The sequence below is a fragment of the Cetorhinus maximus genome, chromosome 23 (assembly GCF_964194155.1).
Source record: "Cetorhinus maximus chromosome 23, sCetMax3.hap1.1, whole genome shotgun sequence".
In the NCBI taxonomy this organism is placed as follows: Eukaryota; Metazoa; Chordata; class Chondrichthyes; order Lamniformes; family Cetorhinidae; genus Cetorhinus; species Cetorhinus maximus.
The window spans coordinates 49,744,742-49,761,601 of NC_135901.1; the positions used below are offsets into that span (position 1 = coordinate 49,744,742).

Here is a 16,860-nt window from a genome sequence, read left to right on the forward strand (position 1 = left end):
TCCTTTGATCCCTTTCGCTCCAAGAGCTATTTGTAACTCCTTCTTGAAAACATTCAAGGTTTTGGCCTCAACTACTTCCTGTGGTAGCGAATTTCACAGGCTCACCACTCTCTGGGTGAAGAAACGTCTCCTCATCTCAGTCCTAAATGGACTACCCCATATCCTCAGACTGTGCCCCCTGGTTCTGGACTCCCTCACCATCGGGAACATCCTTCCTGCATCTCCCCTGCCTGGTCCTGTGAGAATTTTATAGATTTCTATGAGATCCCGCCTCATTCTCCTGCACTCCAGCGAATTTAATCCTAACTAACTCCATCTCTCCTCATATGTCAGTCCTGCCATCCCAGGAATCAGTCTGGTAAAAATTCGCTGCACTCTCTCTATAGCAAGAACATCCTACCTCAGATAAGGAGACTAAAACTGCACACAATATTCCAGGTATGGTCTCACCAAGGCCCCATATAATTGCAGCAAGACATCCCTGCTCCTGTGCTTGAATGCTTTTGCTATGAAGGCCAACATACCATTTGCCTTCTTTACTGCCTGCTGCACCTGTATGCTTCAGCAACTGGTGTACGAGGACACCCAGGTCTCGTTGCACATTCCCCTCTCTCAATTTATAGCCATTCAGATAATGATATTCCTTCTTGTTTTTGCTACCAAAGTGGATAACCTCACATTTATCCAAATTATACTGCATCTGCCATGCATTTGCCCACTCACTCAGCTTGTCCAAATCACACTGAAGCATCTCTGCATCCTCTTCACTGCTCACCCTCCCACCCAGCTTTGTGTCATCTGCAAATTTGGAGATATTAAATTTAATTCCCTCATCTAAATCATTGATATATAATGTGAAAAGCTGGGGTCCCAGTACCTATCCCTGTGCTACCCCACTAGTCACTGCCTGCCTGCCATTTGGAAAAAGACCCATTTATTCCTACTCTTTGTTTCCTGTCTGCCAACCAGTTTTCTATACCTCTCAATACACTACCTCCAATCCTATGTGCTCTAATTTTACACGCTGATCTCTCATGTGGGACTTTTTCGAAAGCCTTCTGAAAGTTCAAGTAAACCACATCCACTGGTTCCCCCTCATCAACTCCAGTAGTTTCATCCTCGAAACATTCCAGTAGATTTGTCAAGCATGATTTCCCTTTCATAAATCCACGCTGACTCTGTCCCATTCTACCACTTTATTTTTCCAAGTGCTCAGCTATTACATCTTTTATAATGGACTCTAGAATTTTCCGCACGACTGACGTCAGGCTGACTGGTCTATAATTCTAGACGTTGGACCTGAATATCATTGATCTTTGACTGTGGAAGGAGAAATAATTGTCTTTTCTGTCTGTGGGAAAAGATTTCAAACGTCAGTGTGACTGGGAAACACCGAGACAGACATGCCCGAGTGAGAGTGCTCCAGTGAACTGACTGTGGAAAGAGCTTTAACCTGTTACACTATCTGAAAAAAACATCCCACCATTCACAGCGGGGAGAAACTGTGCAAGTGTTCTGTGTGTGGACAAGGATACAACTGATCATCCAACATGGAGAGACATGGGGACACTGACACCATGGAGAGACCGTGGAAATGTGGGGACTGTGGGTTAGGATTCAGATCCCCATCTGTGCTGGAAACTCATCAGCGCACTCACACTGGGGAGAGGCCTTTCATCTGCTCCGAGTGTGGGAAGGGATTTACTCTACTAACCCACCTCACTTCACATCAACTTGTTCACTCTGACATGAGACCTTTTGAATGTTGCGACTATGAGAAGAGCTTTAAAAGCAAAAGGAATCTGCTGATACACCAGCGAGTTCACACTGGGCAGAAACCATTCAACTGCTCCAAATGTGGGAAGAGATTCACTCAACTAACCCGGTTCACATCACATCAACGTGTTCACTCTGAAAAGAAACCTTTTAAACGTGCCGACTGTGTGAAAAGCTATAAAAGCAAAATGGGTTTGCTGACACGCCAGCGAGTTCTCACTGGAGAAAGGCCATTCACCTGCTCCGTGTGTGGGAAGGGATTCAATCATTCATCCACCCTGCAGACAGACCAATGTATTCACAAGTGACTCCCGGGGTTGGATTCTGCTGTTATTGTTGCTGCAAATCACATCCAGGACTGAACCATGCTCTTTCCGACAGTTGGGGTTTGTTTCTGCTGATGTTAATAATCCCTGTTACTGGGCTGGAGTTTAATATCCTGGATAAAGGTTAAATCAATCAGCTTTGTGTCAAACATTGTCGACATATTCGTCGAGGCATTGAATGCAAGAGCAAGGACGTTATGATGGAGCAGTATAAAGAATTAGTTAGGCCACATTTGATGTACTCTGTGCAGTTCTGTTTGCCGCACTATAGGAAGGATGTGATTGCACTGGAGAGGGTGCAGAGGAGATTCACTCAGGATGTTGCCTGGGCTGGAGAGTTTCAGCTATGAAGAGAGATTAGATAGGCTGGGGTTGTTTTCCTTGGAGCAGAGAAGGCTGAGGGGGGACCTGATAGAGGTGTACAAAATTATGAGGGGCATAGATAGGGCGGATAGGAAGACATTTTTCTCTTTAGTGGAGGGGTCAATACTCAGGGGGGCATAGATTTAAGGTAAGGGGCAGAAGGTTTAGAGGGGATTTGAGGATTTTCTTTTCACCCAGTGGGTGGGGCTATCTGGAACCTGCCAGCGAAGCCTACATCCCATGAATGAATTTTAAAAGAAAGACAACTCTTTCATCCCAGAAATCAACTGAGTGAACCTTCCCTGAAATGCTTCTAATACAATTCTATCCATCCTCAAGATTACCCATAACTATGTTATCATAAGTTGCGAATGGTATGAGCTGGAACTTGGTCTTTTTTATTTTTCAATCCATTTGCTAACAGAATCTGCCCCTCCCATCCCCACATTCAGACAATGATTAACTGAGACTCAGTCTCTAATGGCGGCCTTAAAAGTGGATAAATCCCCAGGCCCAGGTGAAATGTGGGACTCAGTGCCGAGGGAGTGGTAGAGGCAGGAACCCTCACAACAGTTAAGAAGTATTTAGATGAACACTTGAAACACCACAGCTTACAGGACTACGGGCCAAGTGGTGGAAAATAGATGAGAGTAGATGGGCTTTGATGATGACCACTGCAGGAACTCACCAAGGCTCCTTCGACAGCACCATCCAAACCCATGATCACTACTATCTAGAAGGATCAGGGCAGCAGATAGATGGGAACACAACCACCTGGAAATTCCCCTCCAAGTCACTCATCATCCTGAAATGGAAATATATTGCCATTCCTTCACTGTCGTTGGTTCAAAATCCTAGAAGTCCCTTCCTAACAGCATTGTAGGTGTAGCTACACCACATGGACTGCAGTGGTTCAAGAAGGAAGCTCATCACCATCTTCTCAAGTGCAACTAGCGGTGGGCAATAAATGCTGGCCCAGCCAGCAAAGCCCATATCCCAAGAAGAAAAAACAGGGCATGAGTGATTATTGTGGCCAGTAGAATGAAACAACGTTTTAAATTATCAATACAGTAAGACCTATTCCAGATAAAAATTGTCTCTCAAACATTCAGGAAAGAATTCAACACCTTGAACATATCAAAGTGAGTCAAATTAATTTGAAGAAGGAAATAGAATCTGGATTTAGAAAATATCCACGAAGAGGATGTAGGTTAACAGAGAGCTGAAGAATCTTTAAAGTCTGTGCATAAACTTCTGTTTGAACCAGATGTAATTACAACATGTCAATAATTTAGAATTGTGTGGGATGATCAGCAGATGGGGAGGATGAATCTAAGTCGATAGTTATCACATTTTATTGGAAAAGTTTTGACATTTATTCTTGGTGGCAGCTCAAGTGTTTGTGTTGCTGATTCTGATCATTCTAGTAGCTTTAGTATGTTATCTACAGTTTGTCATCAAGAAATTAGGAAAAGAAGCTCGTAGCTTAGAAATAGTGAGGTTAGTCAGAAATCAGTTGTGAGAAGTCAGTAAGGATATTCCCTTCTCAAGGTGGAGAGATCTGTGAGAAATAACTGTCTAATTAACCTTATAAAATCTTCAGAAATTTAATGAACATTACAGAAATAGTTCTCTCTCTCTCTCTTCCTTGTATAGGAAGAAAGATTCCTGGGTTGATAAACATAGGACAACGTACCCTTATGATAACTCATCGGGATGGTCTCAGTAGTTATGGGATGGAATTTGTAGTGGTGATTGAAGACAATGGCTTTTGTCTTCAATTTTTAATTGGAGGAAATTTCTGCTCATCCAGTACTGGATGTGGGATAAGCAGTTTGATAATTTAGTAACAGTGGAGGAATGGAGAGGGATGGTGGTGAAGTAGAGCTGGGCGTTGTCAGTGTACATGTGTAAAGTAACACGGTGCTTTTGGATGATGTCACCTAGTGGTAGCATGGAGATGGGAAATAGGAAGGGGCAAAGAGACATCCTGTTTTTAGGATGGGTCAGGATGGTGGATTAAAAGGTGAGAGGGACAGTACCAGAAGAGAGAGACAAAACTGTGAATAATATCAGCTAACATGGAGAAGTTGGGTGATCAGTAGATCAGTGAGAGTGGGGTCAGTACACCAGAAAGTGAGTCTTGTGGACAAGATGAGCACTGAGAGGGCATGAGGGGAGATGGGAGAGAAACTGGAGAAAATGTGGATTCAGGGTTCAGACAGTTTGTCCCGGTGGGCTAGTGGAAGGGAGGGAAGCAGCAGAGGCAGCTGATCGGATTTTCTCAATCTTAGTGACAAAGAAGCTCCATGGGCAGAATTTTGCCCTTGGCGTGCGGGCTCGGTGGGGCGAGTGGGGCAGTTGGGAAGCTGACCGCTGCCTGCAGTCAGGCCCGGAAGGCGATTTCATGCTGGGGGCCAATTAAGGCCTGCGCTGCGTGAAACATGAGCAGCAGTGCTCAGCGCTGCCTGAGCGGGCGGGGGGAGGAGTGCAAGCTGGGCGAGTGCGACCTTTGTGCATGCACGCGAGAGCGAGCTACATAATCTCCCTGAGGCAGAGAGCTGTCTCAGGGAGATGGATTGATCTGAAAAAGAAATTAAAGATTTTATACAGGTTATGAAACATGTCCCCTTATGTCACTCTGTCACATGATCAGGGACATGTTTTTAATTAATAAAATAAAAGCAAAATACTGCAGGGCCGTACTTCTTCAAGGTCGGCATTCCTGGAAGAGAAGTGGCAGTGAATTAAATAAGATAAAAGCAAAAGACTGCAAAATACTTTTACAAAAAAGCAAAACTCTGTTTGTCTCTCCAGAGACGCTGTCAGACCTGCTAAGTTTTTCCAGCATTTTCTGTTTTTGTTTCATGTTTTTAATTCAAGTGTAAAATTTGATTTGCTTCAGGTGACCTCGTCTCGCCCGTGGATGAGGTTTCCTGAAAAAGGTAAATGCTGCTTGGCCTTTTCGCCCGCTCGCCAACCATTAGGTTCGATGGGCAGCGTAAATTTGAATTTAATTAACTTCTTAGTGGCCTTACAGGCTTCTTAATTGTTGGTGAAATATTGCGGGACTGCGCGATGACGTCAGGACACTCGCCCACCGAGCGTAATTTTCTGCCCCATGAGTTCCTCACTTGTTGTTGGAGGTGAGGATGGAGGAGATTGGGGTGAGGAAGAGCCCTTCAAAAGGAACTAACTTGTCTCTGAGAGATTAAAAACACTTGACACATGGTGAGTTTAACACAAAGCTGATTTATTTGACTTTTATCCAGGATATTACGCCCTATAACTGACCTGGAGTTTATTAACATCAGCAGAAAGAGACCCCCATGAACATGGTTCAGTCCTGGATGTAATTTCAATGCAAAATCCAATCACTGCAGTTACTTGTGAACTTGCTGGTGTCTCTGTAAATGGTTTAAGCGAGTGAATCCCTTCCCACACCCGGAACATGTGAACGGCCTCTCCCCAGTGTGAACTCGCTGGTGTGTTAGCTGATGGGATGAATTAGTGAATCCCTTCCCACACACGGAGCAGATGAACGGCCTCTCCCCAGTGTGAACTCGCTGGTGTGTTAGCTGATGGGATGAATTAGTGAATCCCTTCCCACACACGGAGCAGATGAACGGCCTCTCCCCAGTGTGAACTCGCTGGTGTGTTAGCAGGCTGGATGACTGAGTGAATCCCTTCCCACACTTGGAGCAGGTGAAAGGTCTCTCCCCAGTGTGAACTCGCTGGTGTACAGTGAGTTGAGATGATCGCCTGAACCCAGTCCCACAGTGAGAGCACCTGAACGGTCTCTCGTCAGTGTGAACACGTTGATGACGAAGCAGCTCCCCAGAACTTTTATAGCACTTCCCACAGTCTGAGCATTTAAAAGGTCTCACGTCAGAGTGAACACGTTGATGGGACATCAGATTCCCAGGACTTTTATAGCATTTCCCACAGTATGGACATTGAAAAGGCCTCTCCCCAGTGTGAACTCGCTGGTGCATCAGTAGGTTGGATGAAGTAGTGAAACGCTTCCCACACTGGGAGCAGGTGAACGGTCTCTCCCCAGTGTGAATTCGCTGGTGTACAGTGAGATGAGATGAACGTCTGAATCCAGTCCCACAGTGAGAGCACCTGAACGGTCTCTCGTCAATGTGAACATGTTGATGACGCATCAGTTCCCCAGAACTTTTACAGCACTTCCCACAGTCTGAGCATTTAAAAGGTCTCTTGTCAGTGTGAACTCGCTGGTGGGTCTTCAGGCTGGATGACTGACTGAATCCTTTCCCACACTCGGAGCTGGTGAACGGCCTCTCCCCAGTGTGAGTGCACCGATGAGTTTCCAGCTCAAATGGGTATCTGAATCCCATTCCACAATCCTCACATTTCCTTGGTATCTCTCCACTGTGAACGGTGCCTTTTCCTTCCATGTTCAAAATCCGATGATATTCAGTTTACGATAAATTGTGCAACTCCGTCAGGTCCTGATGTGATGTTTGATTTCAGTTTCCCGACTGCAAATCCTCCCCTTCTAATACCCTGTGAAATTGATTTAAAACAGAAAAAAGGGAGTGAGAGAGAACCCACAAAAACACAAAGGCAGGTTGTGAAATTGAGCTGAATGAATCTGGGAATTTGTGGGGCCGGCACGAGGAAAAAGTGACCATGAAAACTGCTGGATTGTCATAAAAACCCAACTGGTTCACTAATGTCCTTCAGGGAAGGGAACCTGCCACCCAGTCTGGGTCTACACAAGGCTCTGGCCTACAAGGAAGCAGAGGGAGAGAGAGGTGGGAGAGGCAGGGGGTGAAGGGATATCTACAACACAACAAGAACTATGACAAAGTCTCCAGAAATCTCAACCTCCACCACCTAAAGGACCAGGGTAGCAGGTGTATGTGAACACCATCACCTCCAAGATCCTGTCCTAGTCACACACTATCCTGACTTGTCTGGATGAACAGAAATTTCCTCCATTTCAATATTAGGAAGACTGAAGTCATTGTCTTCAGTCCCCGCTACAAACTCCACTCCCTGACCACCGGCTCCATCCTTCTCCCTGACAACTGAGGCTGAACCAGGCTGTTCACAGGGACATAGGAGCAGGAGTAGGCCATTCAGCCCTTTGAGCCTGCTCCAACATTCAATCTGATCAAAATATTTTTCCCACACTATCCGCATATCCCTGTATGTAATTGCTCAATCTGTCATCCATTCCTTTGTTCCCTCTAGACGTAACTATCCTAACGCACTCCCAGCTGGCCTCCCACATTCAGCCTCCCTGTAATCCAAAACTCTGCTCACTTGCACCAAGTCTTATTCACCCCTGTACTCACTGACTTACAAGAGCTCTGGGTTAAGGAGAACCTCAATTTCAAATTTCTCATTCTTGTTTTCAAATCCCTCCATGGTCTCTCCCTCCCTACCTCTGTAATCTCCTCCAGCCTCACAGCCCTTCGAGATATATTTGCTTCTCTAATTCCGACCTGCTCAGCATTCCTGATTTTAACTGCTCCACCTTTTGTGTCTCCCCCAGCAGCTGCCAAGGCCACAAGCTCTGGAATTTCCCGCCTAAACTTCTCCACCTCACTTTCCTCCTTAAAACCTACCTCTTTGAGTAAAACTTTGTTCATCTGCCCTGATATCTCTTCATGTGGCTCAGTGTCAAATGTTGTTTTCTAACACTCCTGTACATTTAATTACACAATAGAATGAATTAATTACCATTTCAGGTTGGGCAGAATTTGATGGTTAACATAGGCGCCAAAGTGAATGAGAAATGGACTACAGCTCAGGAAAAAACAATTCCTCAAAGGTACTGTGGGAAGATAAAGCTGGTGAGCCAGCAGCACATGGTCAGGGGATGGGCAGCAGTGGAAACCTCATTTAGACACAGTTGACAGAAGGAACATTAAAATCCTAAACATAATTAAAATACACTCATAATTAGAGACAGAGAAAGTTAGACAATGGCAGAGAGGTGATCAGGAAGGGCAGAGGTGAAACAGAGCAATAGATGGACATGGATTCAGATCCACAGTAAAGGACTCGCACCAGTCCCAGAGACATGAAACCTCTCACAGATAACAGAGCACAGCACTAAAAGCTCTAAACTGTGGATGAATAGTCAAGAATACTCAACTCTGAAACAATTTCAGTTTTTAAATATAAACTCTCCTGCTGGAGCCTGCAGCTGGAAAGATATCAGAAGCACTGGAGTCAGAGAAAAATCTCCCAGTTGAGGAAATATCCAGGGAGCGGGATGATGTCACGGTGTAATTGTCGATGTGCAATGATGTCACAGTGTAATTGTCGATGTGTGATGATGTCACAGACATGGACACAGAACATCTGGGTCTGTGCAAACCAGTGATCACCACACATTATGAAGGATGGGAGGGTCCTTGAGAGGGTGCAGAGGAGATTTACCAGATTGGGTCGAGGGATGAGGGATTTTAGTTGTAAGGTTAGTTTGGAGAAACTGGTGTTGTTCTCCTTGGAGCAAAGTAAGTTGAGGGGAGATTTTATGGAGGTGCATAAGTTTATGTTAGGTTGAGATAAGGTAGATAAAGATGTTCACATTAGTTCATCATAAAAGAATTACAGACACAGGTTTAAGATTTGAGGCAAGATCAACGAGGAAAGGAATTTACAGAGTGAGTGGTTGAATGAGCTGGAACACAATGCTTACAGTCAGAGGCCAATAATATTCAGATCCTGATGAATCGAGTGACACTGTTAGATCTTGATGTGATGTTTGGTTTGAGCTTTCCGTTTGCAAATCCTTCCCATTTTACATCCTGTAAAAAGAGTATTAAAAAAATCCATCACTGTCAGCCCAGGATAGAAATTGCGAAGAGACAGACATTGGTTTGAGTTTACTGTATGTAAATCCTCTCCTTCTAACCCCCTGTAAATGGAGTTTCCAAAAACCATCCCTGTCAATCCAGGATAGAAATTCAAAACATTGTCTCCTCCTGCTACCTGGACCAGTATGGCCGCGCATGCGCCCTGCTGCACAGCCGCTCCCCCGGGCCGAGCAGAGGGATATTCAGCTATTTCCGGTCTGTTTGCTGCAAACGCGGGACTGGTAGTTTCCTATTAAGCGTCTGGGGCCTGTACCAAGAAGCCTTATGAAGCCTCCTTGCGCACTCCGCTGGCTCCATTCCTCCCGCTCACCCACCCACAACTCTGTTATTCTGCTGCAGTCGCCGTTTTTTCACCCACTCGCTGCCGCTCTGCTCACAGGATAGCACTGCGCATGCTCAGACAGGAATCCACAATGCGCAGGTGCCAACCACACCCGCAATGCGCATGCTTATCTCTCTGGGGCTCTGGATAGAGCACATTCTCTCCCGCTGTGAATGCTAGGTGACAGATCCGCCATTAGAAGCCGATACTGTTGCATATAAAATTATTTTTGATGATCCGATGATGACTAAAGATTTAGGGTCAAGATATAAAATTATTAAGTCAATTGAGGCAACAAAGTACACACGCCTCTACCATACTCCTGACCTGGGTGTAATTAACAGCAGAACAAACTCCTACAGTTAGATGTCAATTCACTGGATTCTTAGCAGGTGAGGTGAAGAAGTTATTTTTCTTTCCACACACTGAACATTTAAACTCCGTCTTGCCAGTAAGAATGTGCCTATTGCGGATTAAATCTTTTGAACTTTTAAAGCCTCTGGTAACTGGTGACCAAACTTTGCACACATGAACTACCAGAATTTTCTCCATCAGATGTGACTGCTGCTGTGTCAACTCATCAGATGATCGAGTGAATCATTTCCACATTCAGCTGGTGAATGATGTTTTCAGTGTGTGACTTTACCCAGGAGTGTGAAGCTCAGACTTGGATCTCAAATCCTTCTTGAAATGAGTTCTACCTTCTCATCCAAGGAAAAGATGCTGTAAATCTGAAATAAAAACAGGACATTTTGGAATTCGAAACAGGCCTGGTAGCGTCAGTGGAGAGACACATATTTTTCCTTTCAGGCCTGTGACTTTTCAGCAGAACTGTACTGAGTCAGTGCACAGACCTGAAAACATAACTCTGACTCTCAATCCAATGAAATTTCCAGATATGCCAAGTATTTCTATCATTTTCAGCCTTTCTCTCTGGTCAAAGACGTTGCTTCTGAAATGGACATTGGATTTATTGGTGACTAAGTTATATTGATTCTTGTCTGTCTGCAAGTGGAAACATCTTCCAAACACTTTTCTAACATTAACAGCTTCGATCAAGTCATCCCTCACCCTGTTTTCCAGAGAACCTGTTGAACCTTTTGAATCGTTCTTGAAAGTTATAACTTTTCAGTTCTGGCATCACTCCAGTAAATATTTCTTGCACCTTTAACAGGGCTTCTGGATAAACATAATGGTATGGAGATGGAACGTCCCTTTCAAAATAGGCACTTTTATCATGAGCCTGTTGTGTACCTTCTTGCAGTACATCGACTGAACAACATAAACTCATCCCAGCTCCGCTTTCTTCACATTGAAATCCAGTGTGAAAATATTAACAGTTTCAAAGCTTAACAAGGTGCACAAGATTGGACGGAGAGTCTGGCTGTGGATAATTGACACTATGCACATTCCTGTAATCAGTATCTCGGACAATCAGGAAAATGAGCTCCTGTCAACCCATCCCGACTCAAAGCCTCGTGTCTTACATTCCCTGTCCCTGCTTACCAGGGAAAAATTACGTTCGTGAACTGACTTTGCCTGCATCAAGCAATTAATTGACCTGGGAGTTTAACGGGTACATGGAGCTGGAGGCGAGGCAGGGATAGAAGCAGAAACAGCTGCAGCATGGAAGCGTTTAGAATTTGACGTGTGTCAGTTACTTTCAGTGATGAATGTCAGCCGTGTGTTCCGTTGTCAGTTTCACAGGAACCGCAGTGATGAGGTTGGTGTGTTTTGGAAATTGCAAGTTGTACATGAGCAGTTTGAACAGCAGGTCGAACACGTGCCAGCTCAAATTTTATTTAGGGGTATGTATGCGGTGTTTCATTTTTACAGGAAGGACGAGGAGGGACAGGATCGATATAAATTGCTGTGGGAAAAAGGTGGGATTATGAAATTAGTTAAATTGCTCTTCCAGAGAGCCGACACGGACACGATGGGCCGAATTTACTCCTTTTCTGCTGTAGGCATTTATGATTCTATGCCAACAACATTAAACTGTGCAGAGGACCAGTCATCGTGGCCAAGTGGTTAAGGCGTTGGAGTCCAAATCCATTGGGGTTTTCCGCTTCCCATTTTCCCTGCTTTTAACTCGCTGTCTACAGAGTTAATTATCAGTTAAATTGAATCTAATCCAACCAAACATTCGAGAGTTTTCATATTTCCGTTCATTCACGAAAACAGTCATGAAACTAGCACTGGAAAATAGAACAAAAACAGAACCAGGTTGGTGTCATTCTTGCTTCCCTAAAGGACATTAGTGAACCAGATACGTTCTTATGACAATCGTTCCATGGTCACAATTAGACTTTCAATTCTAGGTGGAATTCCAACCCTGGCCCCCAAAGGATTACCCTGTGTCTCTGGATTACTAGCCCAGTGATAATACCACTAAGCCACCACCTCCCTGAGTCTTCATTCTTTCTCAAAATAAAATTCAGCAAAATAATAATAGTTTTTAAAAAATGTTTCTTCTGGCAGCGGCTGATTGGAGAGTGTTGGGCTGGATAATTGCTGCATTACCCTGTCTCACTCACTGTGGAGCTGAGGAAGAGAGAAAAATTGATGTGTTCGTTTGATCCAATAACTTCCTAGATTTCTATTGGGCTAGATGGAGGTACATGATCGTTTATTTTCTTTAAAATGAATATTCAGAATATTCTTTGAAATGAAAGTTCAGAAATGAAGATTGTTGTGGGAACTCAGAGGGTAAAAGTCGAGCTTGCAACGTTGGGCGATATTTTCCTGTGGTTTCAGAGCCACAGAGCCAGCCAGACCTGTGTGGTAATGAATGTTGATGGGGAGAAAACGACGACGGATTCGCCCCTGGGTGGCCTCAAACCACCGATTTTTTTCAGTTCTCAGCTGAATGCACTGATCAATTGTGCAACAGAGACTGATGAAAGTTGACTCTTCGAGATACCCTAAAGCAGGGGGTCAGTGAGTTAAAGCTTCAGATTGCTGCTACCAGAATGACAATTGTTCTCTATCAGTTTCATTCTCCCAAAATTAAATTTGGGACATTCATCGTGGATACATGGAAACCGCCTGATCCCACCCACTGCAGACACATCCATGTTACCGGGAAACAGCTCTCCTACAACAGTTGCCGTCTCCCTTTGAAACTTTCAGTGTTTTGTCTGTTACCAAATATTCTGATTGTGCAGAAGCCAATAATTCTAAAGGGCTTTCTCTGTTACACAGCGAGTGGTTAGGATCTGGAATGCACCAGCTGAGAGTGTGGGGGAGGCAGGTTCAATCGTGGATTTCAAGAGAGGATTGGACAGAAAATCCAGGTCTCCGGGGAAAAGGCGAGGGAGTTGGACCAGGCGAGTTAGTTTCCAGAAGAGTAAGAGGTCTCCCTTTTCAGACGGAGATGAGAAGTTTTTTTTTCTTTCTCGGTGGGTTGTTAGTCTGTGGAATTATTTTTCCCAGAAAGCATTGGAGGCTGAGTCATTGAATTTATTCAAGGCAGACTTAGATAGATTTTTGATAGACAAGGGAGTCAAGGGTTATGGCGGGCTGACAGGAAATTGGAGTTGAGCCCACAACAAGATCAGCCATGACCTTATTGAACAGCAGAACAGACTCAAAGGGCTGAATGGCCTATTCCTGCTTCTGTTCCTGAGCCCTATGTTGCTATGACACGGGCTGAATGGCCTCTATCTGTGGGGTAACTTTGGAGCTGATACTATGAGGGGCTCCGGAGGTAAAATGGACTATCTTGGTTATGTTGGAATTCAGTGCAAACACCACTCAAGGCAATGGTTAGTGTGCATTGAGTGGAGATAGCATGGCCGAACGGTCTCAGGGAGTTGGGTTTAGACTCCAGTCTCCTGTGTGTGTTGCCCTTTCAGTCACATCATCTCAGAATCGGCTCGAAGTCGGTGTCCTTTTAAGATCTTCATTTTGGTAGGAAGAACAAGGAGAGTCAGTGTAAATTGCAGGGTGACCGGGAAGGTGTGGAGCCAAATACTCTCTGTCGCTGCTAGAACCGTTCTGGGATGTTATATGAACAACATTAAAATCACCATAAGGCCTGTAGTTGGGGCCAAGTGTTTAAAGTAATGGGCTTGAAATCCATTGGGGTATCCTGAAGCAGGTTTGAGTCTGGCTGACTGCACATCTTCCTTTAGATGCCTCCAGGGTTAGTTATTGGTTAAATTGAATAAAAACCTTCCAACACTCCCGTGTGCTTTATCTGTTTCCCTTCCGCGTTTCTTCATTTCCATTCATCTGCAAACATTTACTCAATTTGGAGTCTGGAAAGGAACAATAATTGGCCAAGTTGGTGTCGCCCTTGCTTTCTTGGTGTTTGCCTCTCCTTTGGTCTCTGTCACTCTCAGTGTAAATGTCTATCTGTGATCAACTGTTTGTGTCAATGTACTTCGGTTCCCTGAGGGGATGAAAACATTTTTATCATCACAAGCTTTATTCACATGAGTTAAACTCAGAACAAGCTGAAACACCAACTTGAAATCAGGATTTCTACTGATATATTTTGGAATATGAACGGCTTTAAATGCTAGTCCGGTTAGCTTAATCGATACAGCATGAAGCTCTAAATTCCGGGGCCATGTATTTGAGCCCCACGCTAGGCGCCATTTTTCCTGAAAACTTTGCAGCTTCCATGGGTGATTCCCAACTCTCCATTGCTCCAGCAGTATCACCGCTCAAACTGAGTCTTTCTCCGTCCCACTTTGTGAAAAATCGATTTGGTTGTTTCTGAGTTAAAATTGCCCTCTGCTTCACTGGAAGTTGTGACTGTTCAGTGCTGAGGATTTGGTGCTTTTACTGGCAATTCCCGGTCAAGGAAATCCTTTTCCTTACCACTGTGTGAACTGTCACAATGAACAGAAATTCCTGATTAAATGAAACCAGGTTTGGCAGCGTCTGTGGAGTGAGAAACAGAGTTAATCTTCCAGCTGGATGATCTTTCATCAGAGCTGGAAAAGTCACAGATGTAACACGTGGAAAACAAGTCCAGAGGCGAAAGGGAGTGAAAGGACAAAAGGGAAGGACTGTGATAGGTTACAAGGCCTGAGACAGAAACTGACGAAAGGGATGATAGTGCAAAATGTGGGTGGGAATGGGACAGATTTATCTTCCTGCTGTTCAAACTGGCAAAAATATCACTCTTGATCAACCAATCACAACTACCGTTTCAAAGTAACTTTCTATAATTGTTTCATTTCCATCCCCACTGCTGCTGCCTTCACTCTCATTCCATCATCTTCAACCCATTCCAGCAAAATCCACCTTCTTCCCTTGTGTTCAGCTCTTCTGACGTCATGGAACTGAGTAAATTCAGTGAGAATTTTTTTGTCATTTGACACAAGATTCGGAACCAGACCTGGGAGAGGTTTGTGTCGGTGTAAACAGTGAAATCTCCCCTATTACCGCTATATTTTGCCGTGAACCACCGTCTCTATAGTCAGTGATCTGCAGCCTGCCATGCCCTTCTCTCATTCCTTATCTTCACCTCTGAATTTGTTCGCTACCTGTTGCACGGGTGACATTTCCGGCGCTAATGCAATACTCCAGCTCGCACTCCACTGATTCAGGTGGAACTGATATGCGTTTTCAGTTTTCAATCAAGAAGTAATGCATATTTATATTAATCATTCTCATGACATTTATAAGCGCCGAACCCTAACCACTAGACCCCCAGATTTGCAGCTTTACAGCCCGGCTTATCCATGCTTTCTGTGCCTTTTATTATCATTTCAAACTTCTTTCAACAGAGACACTTTTCTCCGACAAAATGACACGTTTCTCTAGAACACAACCGACTTCTTCAGCCAATGACAACAGCGATTGCTGTTAGCTGGAGCAGTATTCATTGTCTTACAGTCCCAGATTGTCATTGGATCATTAAACAACAAAAGAAGACATAAATCGCCAACTCTCCTGTTACCCGGCGAGTTCCAACAGATAAGGCAAAGAGCAAGTGCAATACGGCTGTGAGACACTGCATTCAGCTAATATTCAACAACAAGAAGGAACAACGCAGCTTTTCCTGTTACTTAAATGTGTAAGTTGCGGTAAAGTTTCTGCCCGGTTTCGAACCGGGGACTTTTCGCGTATAAGGCGAACGTGATAACCACTACACTACAGAAACTCCATTGATAAGTGTATCTGACTACAATGCAGTTCCGCAACAGCATTTTTGGGTCTTTGTTTTGTAGAAATAGAATTCGGCTGTTCTCATTAGGAATGCTGGAGACAGACTGATCAACAATGTCATCATCAAATGGCACAGCAGGTTGGATGGTCATTAGATCATCTCTTCTGTGCCAGCTTCTTTTTTAAAGAGGAACCAATTCGTCTCAATATATTTCTCTCTCTCCATAAGCCTAATTTTTCTCTATTTCAAGTCACTGTCTAATTCACTTTTGAAGAAGGAGTTTCTGCAGAATCCATGCACAGTTTCCCTTAATTAACAAAGTTTCCCCGACCCAGTAACATGAAGATTTGGACTTGAGTTCCTTCCAGTCCCTCGAGGGGTGGATCCGAATCCCAGCGCTGCCACATTTTAAGTCACATTCCCACTTTGGGGAACTTTAGGAATTCCCTTTCGGAGAACAAGAGGAGATTCTAGTTTAATATAGGGCGGGTTTTGGTCCTTTATTTTGTTTGGAAAAACACGGAGAGGCTATACAAATATAAATGGTTGTAGGGGAAAGGCGGGTATGTGGAATTGGTTGAGTTGCTCTTCCAGAGAGCCATCATAGGCACGGGCCGAGTGACTTATTTTGCAGCCATCTCTGATTTGACAAGCACACATCTGAGCTCTGGAGCTGCTGTTAGTTGCGGCTAAATGTTTAAGGTGATGGATTTGAAATCCATTGGGGTCTCCCCCTGTAGGTTTGAATCCTGCTGACTACAGTTCTCATTATTCCTCATTTTAACCAGGTGCCGCCAACCTCATCCCTGCGGCTCCTGTGAAACTGACAAGGCGACACGCAGCAGAAATTCATCACTGAAAGTAATTGACACACATCAAATTCTGCCGCTTTCATGTCGCATCTTTTAACTCCCTGTTCTCCATCTCAGACATTTCCAGGTCTATCAAATGTCATCCACCTGGAACTTCAGCCTCCACCTCGTTTTACTGAATATGGTCGATTTTCCTTGTGCGTAAGTTGATAGGTGGCTCCATAGCTCAGTGGTTACAGCACTCGACTTGTAAGTTAGGGGGCGCGAGTTCAAT

At 44.4% G+C, this 16,860-nt stretch overlaps 1 protein-coding gene, 2 long non-coding RNA genes and 1 other non-coding gene across 5 annotated transcripts in view; 2 read left to right on the top strand and 2 right to left on the bottom strand.

Annotated features, from left to right (window-relative positions):
• Positions 1 to 16,860, bottom strand: part of LOC144698296 (uncharacterized) — an 869,665-nt gene that overhangs the window by 631,971 nt on the left and 220,834 nt on the right. The gene's annotated exons all lie outside the window — the stretch shown is intronic.
• Positions 1 to 16,860, top strand: part of LOC144698294 (uncharacterized) — a 451,035-nt gene that overhangs the window by 46,521 nt on the left and 387,654 nt on the right. The window lies entirely within an intron of this gene.
• LOC144698544 (uncharacterized) overlaps positions 1 to 16,860 on the top strand; it is a 118,196-nt gene that overhangs the window by 33,651 nt on the left and 67,685 nt on the right. The window contains exon 3 of the mRNA XM_078570476.1: positions 1,994 to 2,033. Coding sequence (XP_078426602.1) covers positions 1,994 to 2,033 — 40 coding nt within the window. The remainder of the gene's footprint in view (positions 1 to 1,993; positions 2,034 to 16,860) is intronic.
• Positions 15,696 to 15,768, bottom strand: trnai-uau (transfer RNA isoleucine (anticodon UAU)). The gene has a single exon. It is a non-coding gene; the product is annotated as a tRNA-Ile (tRNA).